A 19,729-nucleotide genomic window follows, 5' to 3' on the forward strand; every position below is an offset into this window, starting at 1 on the left:
ACGTACCCATCCAGAGCTGACGTCACAGCTCCAGGGTGCTGGCGTTTTAAACGCTCAGCATTGCAGCGATGCTGCCGTGGATGCTTTGCACAGTCTGCATTCAGCTTTATTTTTGTTTTCTGTGAAATGCTCCCACACCTTTGACAGTCTGTCTCCATTTACCTTAATTTTCTCCACCCTCCTTTCTGTTCCACCATCGTATTGGCAGACAATGGAGGCAATACTACCCCCATATCTTCCTGTAGTGTATTGCAATTACAAAATCACATGATAAGCGGAACAAAATAGATGGATGGGTTTAAAAGTATGACGCTTCGACAATGAAATTCCACGTCGACAAATTTTTGTAGTCGACGTCATCGATTACGATGAATCGTTGCAGCCCTAATGCCAAGCCAGGCCAAGCCAACTTTATTTATGTGGCACTTTAAAAACAGTGGGTGCTGACCAAAGTGCTTAACATTAAATACGAAAGCATTAAAAGCCATTAAACATAATTAAAATTGATAAGTAAAACAAATGAGTAAAAGTCAATAAAAATCAACTCTCAGACTATGGCCAATGGAAAAAATGGGTTTTAAGAAGTGACTTAAAAAGGAAGCCAAATCAGGGGAAAAAGGTACAAGTTTACAAACTCATCAAGTGATTCAGACTAAATGAACTATAGGCGTGAAAACACCTGGTGTCTAAAACCCTGTAAAAAGCTTCTACCATTTGATGGACTGCATTTGATGTCCTTAAAGACTTCAGTACATGTCTCTGGCAAAAAATAATTATCCAGGTATTTTTGACAAATATGAATAAAATTTGATTAAATATTTTCACTACTGCATTGCAGATCTGTTTGGATACATATTTTTCTACTGATACATTAAAGGAAAAACATAAACACTTGACCTGTAAGGTTAGGAGATCTGGTAGCCATGTGTGCATTTAAGCACCTGAGGCGACTGTTTCTTGTGATAGTTACTCTGAGTGATCACCTTTATCCTGTGATGATGCATTTTTAAATGTTTTGTTGCCCTGTATTAAACATTAAACAGTTTGATGAATATGTGCAGTGGCCTTCATTTTCGCCCTGGCCTAAACCCTGAACACTTTTGAGCTGGGGCAGCATTTCCACTACCAAAATCAAATCACCAAATGAAGGAATATCCTTTGGGATCAAGGTGTTTCATCCTTCCAGTAGAGTTGACTTGTACGATCAATACCAAAGTGCATTTGTCCCAGTAGCAGATAGTGGTTTTGTCATTTTGGTGGGCTTTGGTACCTGTTCAAAATACCTTTTCAGATTATCACATAGTATTTAAGTTTTTTTTTTTTTTTTTTTTTTTTAGGGTAGCACAGTAGAATGGTATTTAAATGTATTTTGTGTGTTTTTTTTTTTTTGCCCAGTGTGTGTCTCATTTTGTCATTTGGGCCACTGTGCATGTTTCTCTTACAGATCAACATAGTCATCTTTGTTAACGTCATCCGGATTCTCGTTCAAAAGCTTAAATCTTCTGCCATGGTGGGGAACAACGACACTGGACATTTTATGTGAGTCACAAGTAGAGATTATTTGCATGGTGCAATAAAATTTTGATATAGCCGGCTTTTAAAAATAACATGCAATAGATACGGATTTAGTTTTACCGTTTACATGTGGCAGGCGGTACTTAAGCATTCCCTCTTTCTATCATAATTCTTAAAAGTACAATCCTTCTTTTCATAAGCAATCTGATGAGGGATACAGAAAAATACAGAAAAAAACAGCATAGACAGGTTGCAGACAAAGGCTTTGACTGGACAACTGCTTTCCAGGGACAGTAATATTTAAGTTATGCAAATCTTTCTTGTAGCACTATGTACTGAAGTACAACCACGTAACTAAAAAGTCATTATTACTTAAAGTCCTTCAATCCATCCTCCTAACCTCAATCCAGTGCACAGAATAAGTTATTAAATAAAATAGGTCAAATGAAACCACATTAATACAAATTAAAACCATTCGAGAGGGAACAAAAATTCTAAAAGAGCTTTTCTGTTTTGTTCATTAGAGCAACAACTGCATGCAAGCCCACACAGGCTTGCACTTGTGAAACACCGTGAAAGCACCTTGCTGAAAGTATGACTGCTGCTTTTCTACAACCACATGAAATTTACTTCAGAGTCTGGAAACGTAACTAGTTTGTAGATCTGTATGATTAGGTGTGCTTCAAAGTGTAGTAAATGCTCCTTATTTCAGCTGCTGTTATCTGTCCATTAATCACCTTTGGGTTTGAGTTTAAAAGCATCCATATTATTTGTTACATCTTAAGCCCCTGGTGAGACAGCCTCCTCTACTTTCTTTGCAGCCACTGGATAAGAGCCAGAGTTTAGAAATCTGTCTGTCATTCAAGTATAGAACCAATCCAAGTGTGGGACATTATCTCAATATGTGGGACTCGGAAAAACAGATAAAAATGATTTGCAGTTCCCCGTAACGGGACATCTGGGCACCCTAGTCACAAGTTATTAATTTATTTTTAAGACATATAATTGCTTTGATTTAATAAAGAAAAAAAAAGGTGCCGCTCTTTGATGGAGATCCTAAAGTAACAAATTGATATGAAATCTTAGTACCAAAAACTTTAGAACAATAGTAAGATAAGAGGAGTCTGAGGATGGAATACTCCGTCAGACATTGTTGTGTGAGTATCAGTGGAGCAACTGTGGAAAGCTGTTTTGTCTTGTAAAAATGACATTTGATAATACTTCTCAGCAGGAAACCTCACAGCTGATGAATAGAGTACTGATTGTGAGGAAGGAACGAAGCGGCTTGCACCAATCAGCTAATGCAGGATTTCAAAGCTCACCCTGAACTCACACAAATGTTTTTTGTGTGATGTCCATTCATTGATAAATGATGAAGAATGAATAACCCATCAGATAAATTGGTTTCTATATACATACAGTACTGAATTTAATATCAGTGCTATTTTGATAATCCATCATTTTTAATAATCTGTAAGTTCAAATTTCATATCTTACAGATAAAATTTGTTCTTGTAAGAAATGTCTTGTATGACTAAAAAAAATTTTGATCAAAGCTGCACTTCCCCTCTCTGATGCAATCTCTTTCAAGTTTTCTTTTTTTTAAAGATCGGATATGCTCTGTGAGTTTGCAACTTTCACACTCTTTCTTTGAAGCCTGCATGTGAGCCAGCACCTCACAAGAAGGCTGCAATGAATGAAACCAAATTCACACAACCCTTAAGAAACAACTGTACTCCAAGATAACTATTTGTAGGTATTTTTTAATGCAGGCATTAATTTAATAACAATAATATCACTGATATACATTGTGAATGATTTTCATTTTTGTGACCACCATCGTGATCTAGCGCTCCGATGTTGATGACAGTTGTATGTCTTACTGAAATGTCTTGACTGTTGAAAGGCCATACAAACTGGTACAAACATCCAGTGACTCAGAAACGCAGTGCATTTAGGCATGTAGACTTGGTCAAGATGACCTGCTGAAATTCAAAACAAGATATCCGAATGGGAAAGAAAGGTGATTTAAGTGACTTTGCACGTGGCATGGTGCCAGACAGGCTGGTCTGAGTATTTCAGAAACTGCTGATCTTACTGGGATTTTCACATACAACCATCACTGGGGTTTCACAGTCTGAAAAGCAGTTCTCTGGGAGAAAATGCCTTGTTGATGGAAGAGGAAAATGTCCAGACTGCTTTGAGCTAATAGGAAGGCAACAATAACTCAAATAACCACTTGCTACAAACAAGATATGCAAAAGAGTATTTCTGAACACATAACATGTCAAACCTCTATGCACATGGGTTACAGCAGCAGAAGATCACACCAAGTGCCTCTCCTGTCAGCTAAAAACTGTCATATCGGACAGTGTGACAGGCAGAATAGGACCCCAAAGCAGGACTCCAAAAACAGATGTTAATTAAAATGTTTTTATTTGTTGACCAAATAACAAAAAGGCATAATCCTTCCTGCCAAACAAGGCTTAGAATCCAGAACATAGAAACTACTTGGAAAGACAGGGAACAAATGGACACACCACCACACATGGAATGGACAACAACGACCTGACAAGGAACTGACAAGAACACAGACAATAAATACACACTGGGTAATGAGACAAAGGGAAACAGCTAGGAGGGAGACACAGGAAACAAAACAAAACCCAAAGCACAAGAACCAGGACACACCAAAATAAAACAGGAAGTGGAAACACAGACCGAGACTAATAAACAAGAACTTGACTTGAGGACAGAGGGTAAACATTAAGGACAAAGAAAAGATACCAGCACAACCTAACCATAAGCCAGGAGCTTAACAAAAGAAACACAACAAACTACATTAACAGAATCCCAAAGAACAAAAAACACAAAGTGTTGGGCAAACAGCCCAGGACCATCACAAAACATGGAATCTAAGGCTACAATTCACACAGGCTCACTGAAAATAGACAACAGAAGATTGAAAAAATATGCCTGGTCTGAGTCTTAATTTCTGTTGTGACATTCAGATAGTAGGATCAGAATTTTGAGCAAACAACATGAAAACATGGATCCAACTTGCCTTGTATATCAGTGGTTCAGATGGTGGTGGTGGGTTAATGGTGTGGTGGATATTTTCTTGGTGCAGTTTTAGCTCCTTAGTACCAACTGAGCTGTGTTTAAAGAGTAGTATTGTTGCTAACCATGTCCATCTCTTTATGACTACAGTATACTCATTTTCTGATGGATGCTTCCAGCAGGATAACATGTCATGTCGCAAAACTCAAATCATCTCAAACTGGTTTCTTGAGCATGGCATTGAGTTCACTGTACTCAAATGTCCACAAATGGCAACTTTCAATAATAACGCAACAATCATGACTTAACTAAAACAATTAAAAAAAAAAATTCCAACAGACTTTAATGTGATAAGAAGTCTTAGAAACAAATAGGGACTGGGTATACAGTTGTTGTATGAGATATCAGATTAGTGTCATTTCTACAAAATTACCATTAATGTTGAGACACCTCCAAAGACCTCCATGATTGGTCACTTGCTGTGATAGACCAGTACCATCTTTAAGTATGATGTTGATGAAGATCAAAGTTGTGAGTTACTGCAAGTGTCAACCACCAGCAAGGGGATAACTTATGGAAAGCCATCATGTTGTCCATATTTTTTTTTATTATAATCCAACCTATTGCTCTGGTGTGAGCCAGAACCATAGCATGCGCAAAAAAGATGGGTCAGCATTGATAAAGCTGAACTTTCAAATCAGTTTTTTCAATCTTGCACTGAAGTCTCTACAATACAGTTGGATAAAAAGTAGTTTATTTTAACATATAAACCTTCTGTTTGTTGTTATTTGGAAACTGCTGAGAAAGTAGTATGTCTGGAGAAAGAGAAGAGAGGAGAAATATGAAGGGGAGTTGATTAAATCCCTTGATAAAATGTAGAACTTCTTACAGTTTAATGTAAAAATGTGCGTACACAAATTTACCGTAGTAACAGTGAAATCCTGCTTCACCTGAAAGCATCTTCCCTTCTGCTGACATCTGGCTGGTGCACATTTGTGCTCAGCTGAATTAATTTAAAATGAGAGCACATAAAAATAGCTCCTGATACCAGAAATAGATGTCTCCTACTTTGACGTGCGACAGGATTGTTCCACCAATTCAATGAATGTTTTGCAGGATTAAAAGCCTGGTCTGTCGTGGGAACTTAAATTTGATTCAGGAGGAACCTTGACATTAACACAAAGGCATAAATTATATGCCTGAAATAACCTGATAGTTTTTTTTTTTACTCTTTATTAAACATTTTCATAATAAATATTTATATATTATATTAATATTAAATATTATATATTTCTGATCAGTGGTTAATTGGGTTAGACTGAATATCCAGATGACTGTAACAGCTTCACTGAGAAGACTGAATGTGGTGTAATCATCAGAGAATTAAAAAACATGTTGAAGATGTCTCTGTCAGGGGTTAGAATAACAGCCGTCTGTTGATCTTTGATGGACTAGATACTCTTGGATGTGGATGGATGTGTACTCAACTAGTTTACAGTCTCAATGGCATATCAAAAAAGAGAAAAAGATGAAGAGAGTAAACATGATACTTATCTCAGGGTATTTTGATGATCAAGTAGATGTGGAGTTGCTCTTTTAAAACCACATTATTTGTGGCAAGCCATTTCAACAAAATGTCACAAGAAATTAAATGGCAACATTTACATGATATTTAGACATCAGTGATATGACTTGAACTAAAACCAATGCATTCAGGTTTGGTGTTTTGACATTTTAATCTTTTCCACTGATTGGCCTGATGACGATGTTGTTTTAAAGGTCAGTGTAATGAAAATCTGACCCCACCAATATTGCTTTGATGAAACCTGAATGACGCATTTAGTCTGTCTGACATTTGAAACTCTGACATGACTGAAAATAGCTGACCATGGTAACACACTGTAATGTTTCAAACTGTTACATCATTATCTGCACTTATTTCTACTCTTTTTTTTTTTCTTTCATTTCTTTCTTTTTGCTTCACTCAGGAGACTGGCAAAATCCACCCTGTTCCTAATTCCTCTGTTTGGGATGCACTACACTGTATTTGCTTTCCTGCCCGAGAACACTGGAGTAGCTGCCAGACTCTACATCGAGCTGGGACTGGGCTCCTTTCAGGTATGAAACAATTGAGTTCAGAATCAAAATTTACAAAGAATTGCTAAAAATAAATAATGCACCTCTCAAGTTGAAATTCTTCCCAGCAGATTTTTTCCCTGTCACATGAGAAGCAAAGGTGTTACTAATCAGATTAATCATAGCATAATCATATTAATCATATTGTTTATTACCTGTGTATAAATAACTGGTTAGACATCTCTTGTTTGTCCCTCCATCCGTCCCTCCACAGTTCACTCAATTCACAGCTCTCCCTAGATAGTCAGATTTTAGTGAAAGCTGATGAGTCATACCATGAAGCTATGGGAAAGTGTTGTTGGAGCTAGGTTAAGGAGACAGGTGACAATCAGCGAGCAGCAGCATGACTTCCTGTCAAGAAAGAACACTACAGATGCGATGTTTGCTTTAAGATTGTTGATGGAGAAGTATTGAGAAGGTCAGAAGGAGTTGCACTGTGTCTTTGTGAATCTAGAAAAAGCATATGATAGGGTGCCAATAGAGGAACTGTGGTACTGTATTATATGAGGGTGGTTCAGGATGTGTATGAGGACAGCGAGATAGTAGTAAAATGTGTGGTAGGATTGACCAATGGGTTCATGGTGGGGGTGGGATTACATCAGGGATCTGCTATGAGCCCCTTCTTGTTTGCAGTGGTGATGCTGATAGATGAGGTCAGGAAGGAGTCTCCATGGACTATGACTGTGATTTGTAGTGAGAGCTGAGAGAAAGTGGAAGAGAACCTGGAGAGGTGGAGATATGCTCTGGAGAGAAGAGGAATGAAAGTCTGTAGAGACAAGACAGAATACATGTGTGTGAATGAGAGGGAGGCATGCATAATAGTGAAGAGTTAAGGAGCAGAGGTAGTGAAGGTGGATGAGTCAACCGTCCAAAGCAATGGACTGTGCTCAAGAGAAGTGAAGAAGAAAGTGCAGGGAGGGAGGGTTTAGGTGGAGATGAGTGTCAAGGATGATTAGTGACAGAATGATAGCAGCAAGAGTGAAAGGGAAGGTTTACAAGATGGTAGTGAAACCTGCTATGATGTATGGTTTGGAGACAGTGGCACTAACCCAAAGACAGGCAGTGTTAGAGATAGCAGAGCTGATGATGCTAAGATTTTCACTGGGTGTGACCAGGATGAACAGGATTAGAACAAGCAGATCAGCAGGACAGCTCAAATTAAGTGGTTTGTAGACAAAGTAAGAGAAGCAAGACTGAGATAGTTTGGACATGTGCAGATTGAAAACATTTAGATAGATAGATAGATAGATAGATAGATAGATAGATAGATAGATAGATAGATAGATAGATAGATAGATAGATAGATAGATAGATAGATAGCTTTTATTGTCATTGTTTGGGTTTGACATAAAAAATTAAAATGGGACAAAAGATCAACATCTCAGTTTTTATTTCCAGGTATCTACATCTAGATCTGATACACAGTTCAGAAGATGGCAACTTTAGTCTGAACCCATCCATTTTTCTTGTGAGCAAAAGTATTGGAACAGATAAACATAAAATAGATAAAGTGAATAAGACTTAATATTTATTTGCATATCCTTTGCGTGCAGTTAAAAAAAACCAAACTTTTGGATTCTTCTTGTGTGATGCTTTTCCAGGCTTTCACTGTAGCCTCTTTCAGCTTTGTTTGTTTTGGCAGTTTACTCCCTTCAGTCTCCTCTTTAGCAGGTAAAATGCATGTTCTATAGAGTTTAAATATGGAACTTGACTAGGCCAGTCTAAAACCTTCCACTTTCTGCCCCTGATGAACTCCTTTGTACTTTTGGCAGCAAGATTTGGATCATTATCTTGCTGCATCTTAGTCTGGGGTTTGCCATTGGCCAGACCCTCATCCTGGTTCTGGAGGAGCTTGGGGCTCCAGGGTGGGCTGCTGAATGATTTTGCCCAGCCATGGCTCACCATCCCTCGGATAAAATGTGTGAAGGAAATGCCTCTCCCTCCCACGGAGGTCAGGGAACCAGGCCGGGGCCTGCAGAGTGAGCGGGCTGCTTCCCTGGATCCCATTTCCCGGTGAAAATGCCCTCATCCAGGCTCTGGAGGAGCTCGGGGCTCCAGGGCGGGATGCTGAATGATTTTGCTCGGTCACGGCTCGCCATCCCTCAGATACAATGTATGGAGGAGGTGCCTCTCCCTCACACGGAGGTCAGGGAACCGAACCGGGGCTGGGAGAGTGAGCGGGCCACTTCCCTGCTGCATGATCTCCCAAGCTTTCTCTAAACTAATATACAAAAATGTTTCTTTAGATTTCTGAGTACATTGCTTCCATCATTAATGACATCATCAGTAAAGATTAATGACCTCCTCTCAGAAGAAGTCAAGCCATGACATTACCTCCACTTTGTTTCACAGATGAACTTGTATGTTTGTCCCAGATTTCTGAAGCTTGTCTCTTTACGTCTTGGCAAGTTCCAGCCTTGCCTTCCTCTTCTTCTTGCTGGATTTCATGTTTGTTACTCCTCTAACTGTAAATGCACAGTTTGCAGGCAAAACCAAAATCTGAAACTGAGCGTAGACATTCAGTGCTATTTATTGATTGAATAATCAATGTAACAGAACACACCCGGGCAACGAAACATACCTGTCAGTCACTTTTGCTCACAAGAAAATTGGGTGGGTTCAGACAAAAGGTGCTATCTTCTGAACTGTGTATCAGTTTATGTATGTAAATACCTGGAAATAAAAGTTGAGATTTTAATCTTTTGTCTCATAGTCATCGTTTTAATGTCAAACCCAAATGTTTTCAGTCTACAGCAAAAATAAAGGGATTGGCCTCACTGTTCCTATACTTTTGGAGGGGAGTGTACTTGCAACTTTGACATTGATGCAGCACAAAATATATCCCATAAATTGACAGGCTTCTTGAAAGCCCGAAACCTCACTCCTTTTACTATTGTTTTGCTTGTTTGTTCTCTGCAGTTACTGTGATATTTTATGCAGTTAAGTGCAACACAAGTGACTGTTTTCCCTTAGGTTAGACTGTACGTGCAATCAGTTCTTACTCCCATGATTTTATTTTAAAACAGATGTCTGTTATGTTGCAGGGGTTTGTGGTGGCGCTTCTTTACTGTTTCATGAATGGAGAGGTAGGCAAATGGAGGGGAAGGTTTTGTAATAAAAAAAATTCATACAAACATTCATCATAAATAGCTGCTCTGAGGTAAGAAATATTCTTCGGAGTGATTCAAAAACACATTTTTTTTGGTATGGTTAAATGGCAGCACCACAGACACATAAACTATTTTGCTCATTGACAGGTTAATAAAAAGCCCAGACATTTAGAGCTTTCTGCAATTTTCCATGCATTTGTTTACAGGTCCAAACAGAGCTGCGGAGGTGGCTGTGGAAGTGCCACAATCAAAGTCATCTCACGCCAGCAAAGAGAAGCATCACTCAGATCACAATTCGAACCCATGGGGGGCTCGGGCTACCTGCTTCTAGCGGTAACATCTCTTCTGTATGATTTCTGAGATCATTAATGAAGAAAAGGGTTTACAAAGGAAAAGGAAGGGGAAAAAAAACATTCCCTGGAGCTAAACATGCTGATGACATTAATTCAACAACTCCTCTGTAAGAATAGGTTACCATAATGAACACAGGTAAGTGATGGAGGAAATTTACCAGGATAGATTATACTGATGTCAGAAGCAGTTCTGACTAGTCTAAGGATGGCAAATTTGTCATCTGAAACGCAGCGTGCTCTTCCTTGCACCATCTCCACTGGTGGTAGATTTGTAAGGATGTCATGATGCCACAGAGGAAAGAAGACAACCTGGAGACAGAGTTGGTCCTGAGCATGATCACTGAGCAAAAGTTGATCAATTGCAGACACATGACTACTTGTCTGCCATTTTGGACGTGTGACAATAATGGTGACAATGTAATAATAACAACAATAATAATGATGGGAAGTGTTATTAATTTATTTAAAACACACAGCTACAAAATGCCTCACCGTGTGGATAAAACCACACATTAAAGCTAAGTGTACACGTCCAACCTAAGTAATAAAAATGGGTTTTCAGTACTCATTTAAAACAAACCACAGCTTCAGCTGACCTGATAGTATTAAATGACTGGTTCTCCTCCAGGGGTAACAGAGCTGGACCAGAGGGAGTATGGTGTCATCGTGAGGAGCTGAGTGGAAAGGCAGTTGTTTCTGCAGCAGGAAGAGTGTAGAGAAGCCAGGTGCTTAGCTTGTGTAGTGGCAACATGTGAGAACTTCATGATTAGCCCATCCTTTTTCCTAAGCTCCTGCTTCATTTGTTGACTGTTGCCTTCTAACTCTGAGTATGCTGGTAGGCAGTGTCCATACACAGCCATAACAATGCTTAACAGCTGCTGGAGGTAGCAAGCAGTTAGCAAGCAGGCTAAAAACAAAACACATTGCTAGCCAGGCTAACCTTGGTATCTGACCCATTTGAAAAAGGCTGTAAAACATGTTTCAGAAAAGGTGCCAAGTTGCAGCGGTGACTTTGACACAGTTGCAGATGAATTAAAAATGAATGATTCAATCCCCCAAAAGACAAAATTCAAGAAAAACTCTGGTCTGGAAGTGACATAGGATCAATGTAGGATCAAGTGAATAAGGCCCCAGTCACACAGGCCTAGACATCAATCATTGACCCCCTGGCAACCACTTGTTGCTAGGGAATAATGAGTATTACCAAACCTGTTGCAAGTGGTTGCTGGAGGTTGATGGCAGATGCTGGGAAAATGATTGCTAAACTCCGCATCACACAGGCCTAGATGTTGGTGAGTGAATCCCTGGCAACCACCTGTCGCTAAGGAAAAATGAATATTCCCCCCACACCTCCTTATGATTGCTTTGGTTGCTAGCATATTGCTGTGGTCATGTTTGAATGGAAGTAACTGATTTGTCTACAAACACTGTCCACTGTCCAGCTACTCTTTGGGCTGTAGTGAAACTGAAAAGTGCAACAAATTGCCTTGAAAGTAACAGTTGCACCTTTTGAAACATGTTGGCTGAAATGCTGCAGCATAAGTTTTATTTGAAGGAGATCTTTCTCCATTTCCAGTTTGTGTAGCAATTTTCTAAGGTGTACTACCACTTGGCTAGTAGTTAGCAAATATTTGGAGACAAAAATGAAAAACTACAGGCAACCATGGCAATGCGGTAGCAACCAGTGTAACTAGGTCACTAGGAAGTTTTTGGAGCAGCAACTTATTTGCATCTGATTTCACCCACTGAGAGCCAGCAACCTCCAGGAACCAATGCCAACCAGTCAGTCAGTGGTGGTTGTGTCACACCCAATATGAGAGACAGCTCTTGATCAATGTGCACATTATGTCATGTGAGAAACCGCAGTAGAGACAGCAGTGGAAACAATGGATTTGTTCTGCGCTGCAAGGAATGGGGACAGTCTATGCTGAAAACCTTGGAAAGACCACTCTGGATGTGTGTATACTCACTCACTCAGCATTTCACTGACTGCTAGAGATATACATATTTTAATGACTAAGATCCAGAGGGGCTTGGACAAGCTTTTTACATTGTCATGAACTGGTACGTTGTGTCTTAACTTATTGTTTTGATGAGCCATTGCATTTGTGAATATTTATTTGTGTCTTTCCACATTTGTATTGTGTCAGATGTGATAAATGATGATGTATTAGTAGCACTTTTAAGCACAATTAAAAAAAGGGTGCCTGGCATTTACATAAAAAAATGACATAAATAGTTATGTTTAATAAGACTGGGCAATTCAAGTGATTTATGTCAATTCTCAGCTCACTTATTCGTGAGTTACCCACATTCTGGAAATGATCCAAAGTTACAGCATAGTAAGAATTTGTGCAATTAAGTGCTCCTTAGGTAGTCCCATTTTTGGAGTTGAGAAGTTGTTCTTCAGAGTTCTCAGTGTTAATGTGCTTTTACAACACTTTCTCACCCCAGGGTGTCAAATTCTGCCTTTCTATGAGATGTGCCTGGAGTTGCAACAATATGCACAAGATGTCCTTTGACACTGGTGCCTTGACGCAGCAGCCATTGTAATACTGGGCACTGAAGGTAATGGTTTACCTTTTAAGCTCTCTAAATTCTGCATTAGGAGGTTAGAGGGTTTGTTTCCCAATTTGGAGCTGTGCGTTTTGCTTTCACTTGGTTACGCTTTGGTGCCAAATACTGATTTGGTACCAAGTGAATTTCCTCATATTTAGCCACTAAAAAGTATTTGGTTAGGTTGTTCCATATTGAAAAATGACCCAGTGCATTTAAATGTCAGTCAAACAGTCTTTTACAAGGGTCTATAACTGATGAGTTGAGAGTAAAAGCCCTATCTCGCTGTTGCCTAAACCTGATGGATCAAGGCACCAATGCCAAAGGACATTGTACATATTGTACTTGTACATATTCTTGAGATATCAGCAGCTTCAGAAAAAAGCTAGCCTATTTAAATATATTTTGCTTTTTTCATTATGGGTTACTGCTAATAAATACGTTTTGTACCTAATCTAGGACACACTACATGGATCGTTGGGCTACAACCTAGAAAACAAATCTTATTAAAATTAAATCTTAAGCCATTCTTGCCACTTGTTTAAACTCAGCTTTTGTATGTCTTGTTTCTGCATATGTGACATCAGCAAATTGTGTACCAACATTTTCAGATCTTCTGCATTGCTGTTGCACCTTTAGTGATTTTAGTCAGAATCTAAATTTTCTGATTATTTATGTACCACATGAATGCACATTGAAAACTTTAAAACCATTAAGCCTTCACATTTAATAATTAATTTTTTTTTAAGCAGCAGCCTGTTAGTTTTGCTCAGTATAAAGACTGGAAACAGCCTGCTTAACTATATCCTAAAGTAATAAATCATCTAGCACCTTTTAAGCTAGCTCTGGTTTAATCTGAAAAAAAAAAAAACCCTGATATGCTGAATCTCGGAGGTAAATCAGTCAACCACGCTCCGTGCTCTGCACATTTCAATGCTTTTATATTCAGATAAGCTGCTGAGAAATTGGTATAGGAAAAGCTGTATGTGCGTTCTTGAGTATTTTTATTTTTTTTGTAGACCAAAAATAATTCACTGTACCATATCTGTGCAATAAAGTCAGTGTCAGATTAAGTACAAAATATAATTTAGTCACACTTGATGCCAAACACACTGTATTTTAAAGTTCTTATAATTGAGGGCTTGCATAGTGTGTATGTATATATAGGGAAATGTATAGTAATAAATGAACCATTTGTGGTTTAAAAAGTATTAAATGTTTAGTTTTTCCATCTAAAATAGTGCTTCCTCAGTATCAGTGTTTTCACCAGGATTTTAAAAGCCCTTGGTCTGGGGCTCCAAGAGTTGGTGGTTTGAAATTCATTTTCAGATTTTACCATATTTATGAAAGAAGATATAGCAATGCTTATTTCACCAAATGCAATGTTTGACCTAAAACCAAACATCACCTTCCTCAAACCCCAAGAAAACTTCTTCCAATAGGCCCTCCTTACTTAGTCATGATGAATGTAAACCACTTCCTGTAGTCACACCTCCCAGTGAGGAGTCCTTACTCCTTTGAAAAACGTTTTCCCCTTCTCTTAGAATAAGCAGACACAATTTATTTAATACCACTTCATATATATTGTAGATTATTAGAACCTATACATAATTGAATGAGCTTAAACATTTACTGAATAGAATAATCTACAAATCAATGAGCTTTGGCTGTGCTCCCCATGAACTGGTACTTCATTCAAGTTTTATTTTTTGCAGTCTTTTTTGAACTGTTTGGAATAAACACAGCTGTAAACTGAAAGCCAACTTGTTTTAAATGATAATGTTGGAATGCCTATAAACCACAGATGGGCCAGAGGACCAATACTGGTCCGCAAAACCCTGTGTCTTAAAAGGAAAATGTAAAAATAAATAAATAAATAATAAAAATTGATTTAAGGCAATATTATGCTGGAGTCGTGTAAAAACAAACTGAAATTACTTTACTCTCATGGTAAATATAGTATAATTAAAAGTTAATGTGGGAATTAAGAGGATTGTTTTATGTCACAGTGTTAACATTTTCACAGATGCGTCTTGGTTTTTGGAACAAGGACCCAGGCATACCTGGTATGTTTAAGAAAATTCATGCATAATGTAGATAATGTTTCAGGTTGGTGGTTTAAAGTGTATTCCTCAGCTTATTATAACCTTAGACACTAAGAAAGATTGTTGCCCACACCTGGTGTAAGTGCTGATCCACATACACTCATCACAGGCATGAATGTTATGGTAATTTGGGGCTTTAATGAGTTCTTTGAATTGTTCTTTTTCCAGGGTGGAAGAATTGTGCAGCCTAAGTCTTTAATGACTTTAAAAAAACAAGAATTGGGTGCTCAAGTTTGAATTCATTTTGGATTTTATCAAATCCACACAGGGTCAAAAGTATACATAGAGGCTCAGATATACACATACACTCAAACATTTTAAGTGGTGCTGAAGGTTCTACAATGCCTTTTAACTTGACAAGGTCCAGTCTTATTAACTTCTCGTTAGTGATCATGATTGACTACAACTGGAGTTCCTCTTTGCCAGCATAAAAATGATTTGTTTGACAGCAATAGGAAACTCAAGGAACTCAGTGAAGATCTAGGAAGGAGAGTTGTAGATTTACACAAGTTGGGAAGGAGCCATTTCTAGACAATTGCAGATTCCAAGATCATCAGTTCAAGCAATTGTTCATAAATACAAGTTATCTGGATCTGTCACCACTTTGCCAAGGTCTGGAAGAAGACCCAAACTGTCACCCTCAGATGAGAGGAGATTGGTCCGGATGTTCAGGAACAACCAAAAAAACCACCAATACTCAGGCCTGCAATGAACTGGAAACTACTGGAACACCAATGTCACTGTCCAGAGTGAAGCAAGTTTTACATCGCCATGGACTGAGAGGGGGCCAACCAAGAAAGAAGCCGTTGGTCCAAAATCGAAACCTTCAAGCTTGAATGAAATTTGCAGCTGCCCACATGGGCAAGCAAAACGGCTTCTGGAGAGAGGTTTTATGGTCAGATGAGACAAAGACTGAGCTATTTGTCCCAAAAAACGAGACACTTTCTACAACTAAGTGCTTTCTAACATTCACACACAGAGAATCACAGGCCGACAAACACATCAGGAGCAGTCAAAGATTGAACCACCAACCTTCCAGTTAGTAGATGACCCGGCTGATCGCCTGAGCCACAGCCCTGGTCAAGGTGTCTGGTCAAGGTGCAACTTGTTAAGGTATATTTAACCAAGTATTATTGGAGGCGTATGTATATATTTGAGCCTGTAAGTATACTTGTGACCCTGTGGGAATTAGAGAAAATCCAAAAAAAAAGAACTGCTTGTTTTTTAAAGTCATTAAAGATTTATGCAATCATTGTACAATCATTCTACCCCTGAAAAAGAACTGTTCAAAGAAATAAAAGCCCATGATAAGTGTAAGTAACCGTCTGAGCACAACTAGTAAGTGTAAGTCAATCTTTTGAACAAAGTTTGAAATGAATCACATTCTATGCAAACTACAACAACTTACCACAGACATATTTATTTTGCAGTCAATTTTACACAACTGGAGACATGAATGTTGGACACCAGAATGCTTTTACACATGGCACATTGTCACAGGTAGAACTTAACTTGGATGAAAGTTCATAGATATTTTTTTAAACGGAGAATTTACTTATATCTAAATGCTTGTCATTACATACACATGCGTACAGAATACAGTCTCCAAGTTTCAAACACACAAGCACACACACACGCACGCACGCACGCATGCGCACACACACACACACACACACACACACACACACACTGAAAACTGGTACGTAAAGATAAATGTACAAAATCACGGCCACAAACACTACAGGTCTTTTAGGTAAGAGGTCCACCTGCGTGCCAAAAGTATGCATACGTGATAAAGAAACGACATCATTTGTACACTATGGCAAATTTGACAGCAGGCAACATTTAAGAGCAGCTGAGCGACAACGGTACATTCAGTTCATTGGCAATCAAGACTTAACACACACTCAAAACTTCATAAAACTGGCTCAACAAACACAACTGCCAAAGAAACAGCATCTTAACACAGAGATATGCCACACAGAATAATTACAGTTAAAATAATTTTTTTTTCATCAGTTTTGAAAACACTCGTTTACTTTTCTTTTTGCCAAAAGTAAAATGAGATTATTACTAAAAATGTTGGGAAAAATCAAAAAAACTACAAGATTTTAGCTAGCTGTCCAGGTAGCTTATTTAGCTAGGGGAGAATCGCTCTTCTAGTGAAAAATAACAGCCAACTAGTAGAAATCTACTAGGTATGGGAAACAGCTATCCTTTTAAGTTTATTCACAAATGATATATATATATTTTTTAATCTGGGTATAAAATGCAATGCATAACACAAGTTCAAATAGGGAATTAAATAGGGATCAGATGGTAGCGGTTTCCTTAACAGCTAGGTGTAGCTTACTTTTTAGCATACCGATATAAGAGTGTTATTAGTCTTTTACATATCTATGTATCTATAATATTTTAAGAAAATATGTCAGCGTTTTGTCTTTGATACATTGGTTTGTTATAATAATTCTAAACTAAACGCAAGAAGAGGTTTATGAAAAGTGGTGTGGTCTCTTTTAGCTAAAATGAAGCTAGTTTGCTGTTTTCCTTTAGAATTGCAACAAATTCTCAAGCTTTCCCCTAATCTCACAGTAAATGTTTCAAAAGTCACACAGTTCACAGTTCACTTAAGTGAAGGGGAGGGATTTGAGATATGGCATGACAAAAATCAGATTTTTTTTAATTTTTCAAATCAATGTTAATATAGGTTTTATTGTGGAAATCAAACTTTCGGGCTTGTCACAGAAACAGATGTAAACAGTAAGAATGTGGTAAATAAGCATCTCAATCCCTAATCCTACACTTCAAAATCCAAAATATGAGGCATAAAAAACAAATCAGTGCCTGTCAAATCTTTACACTTGTCATAATATTTTGCTGCCACCCTGTGGTAGCACAGGCATGGTCAAGGAGTTTAGTTGTTTTTTTTTTTTTTAACTCTTCTTTTTTCACAGACAGTAACAGCTTTGAGACATGGTCGTTTACATCTGAGCTGTGTAACACTCAGAGTGACGGCTGGTGATAGACTTAAGCAGCAGCAGAGAGTTAGTGTTTAAAATCACACTCTCTTACACACTTTGTGTTTTATCTGTTGCAGTTGTTCCACCTTTTTAAAAAAAACCAAAAAACAATCCTGACTATTCAAATAAAATCATCTTCCTGGGCTCTGTCTTCCTCACGCTTTTGTCCACAAGCTGCAAAGAAGATGGATTCTGTATAATGTTACTTAGAGGTTGTGTCTGTTTCTGCAGCGCTGGACGGCAATTTGTGTTTTTGACTTTCAAAATCAAAGTCAAAAATGAGAGACTTTGCTATGCCTCTCACCATTTATGACATTACATTTATGGCACTTTGACCAAAAAAGCCAAGCTCAATCAAAGCAATGAAATCTAACATTAGAACCACAACTATGTTTTATGCACAAAAAAACATGTATGCTATACATATAGTTACTTTACATGGCACCATTTCATGGAAAATAAATATAAATCCTTATCTGTAAAGTATCATCAACTCATTGTTCAAAGATACTACATTCTTACAGTATAATCCACATATGACAGTACATAAAATATGGTGAAAAAAAATTCTTCTTCTTTACATCATTTCATATTGTATCCTTTTAAATAATTTTCCCACCTGTACAATTATTATTTGTCAGTCTGTCTGTGCACAAACAAAAGAGAAGAATGAACAAAACTCAGCGATTGTCAAGAGCTGCCACATTAAAGCATTTAATAACAGTTACAACATTTAGTGTTTTTTTTTTTGAAGCCATTTGTGTTTCGAGCTGTTGCTAAAATGAAATGTTTTGGATGGACAACAGTTGTAAACAAATAGCCAAATTAATCAGGAATTATGGAAAACTATTAATCAAGTGAAGATTAAAAAGAAACACTTTTTTTTAAAGAAAGACTCTTTTTAGACTATGTGTAAGTTATTAAACTGATAAAAAAGCAGAATTTCACCAATAAAGTTTTGTGACAGTGAAAAAAGCACATTTTTTAAAATCCACACTAAAATCCACCATTCTGTACATTCTTTGAAATGACTCGCTGCACCTTTAAATTACCTGTAAATAAAAATGGTAGCTATTTGTGACCGACTAGGCACTTTGGAATATGAGTGAAGGAGATGATTAAAAATTAGATTAAGAACAATTCATTATGGCACAATGGGCTCGAACTCTGATGAGATAGCTTAAGAGACAATGAGGCCTGTTATGTTTACGAGCATGTTGACAGTGGGATTCTCATCACCTACTGTACAATAAAATGCTGTACATTGGAACTCATGGCACTATGAAGAGCTTTGGGTAAAAGCGTCCACTATATGGCACATGTACTGTTTATCTTCACAGTCTGCAGAAAAATGTTTCTGACAAGGGGAAACCAGCTCCACCAGTAGTGCAGCTAGAGGCTCTAGCTGGTTCAGAGTGTAGGTCAGTGGTTCCAAACCTTTCTGATCTGTAACCCATTAAAACAAACGTCAATTCACAACCCATCATCACAAACTGTGAGGACAGGCTGTTTATTTTTAGCCTGAAAATAGAAGGGAACCCCCCCCCCCCCCCCCAAAAAAAAAAAAAAAAAAACCAATAGCAATGTCCATGTTGCAGGTAACATCTCACAGTCCCTCTGATTCATCATAGGATTACCAAGGTTGGGGAAACACTGCTCCACACTGCTCATTCACATCTGTTTATTATTTACTATATTGTGTTTTTATTTTTTACTTCATAGAAAAAAAAAGTCCAGAATAGAGTGGGCAGGATCTTCTGGGTCCTCTTGATATGGGATGTAGTCTACAGATTTGGGCTCCAGTTCCTTTTGTTTGAAAAGGTCATTACAATACTGCATTATCCTAAAGAAATTTTGTTCTAGACACTAAAAGT

The 19,729-nt window shown here is 37.9% G+C and overlaps 1 protein-coding gene across 1 annotated transcript in view; it reads left to right on the plus strand.

The window, feature by feature from the left end:
• Positions 1 to 10,256, plus strand: part of LOC115796251 (pituitary adenylate cyclase-activating polypeptide type I receptor-like) — a 49,024-nt gene extending 38,768 nt beyond the window's left edge. Inside the window, exons 10-13 of the mRNA XM_030752567.1 lie at positions 1,445 to 1,539; positions 6,564 to 6,693; positions 9,756 to 9,797; positions 10,028 to 10,256. Coding sequence (XP_030608427.1) covers positions 1,445 to 1,539; positions 6,564 to 6,693; positions 9,756 to 9,797; positions 10,028 to 10,174 — 414 coding nt within the window. The 3' untranslated portion in view covers positions 10,175 to 10,256. The remainder of the gene's footprint in view (positions 1 to 1,444; positions 1,540 to 6,563; positions 6,694 to 9,755; positions 9,798 to 10,027) is intronic.
• The last annotated feature ends 9,473 nt before the right edge of the window (positions 10,257 to 19,729 follow it).

Source organism: Archocentrus centrarchus, chromosome 17 (assembly GCF_007364275.1).
Source record: "Archocentrus centrarchus isolate MPI-CPG fArcCen1 chromosome 17, fArcCen1, whole genome shotgun sequence".
In the NCBI taxonomy this organism is placed as follows: domain Eukaryota; kingdom Metazoa; phylum Chordata; class Actinopteri; order Cichliformes; family Cichlidae; genus Archocentrus; species Archocentrus centrarchus.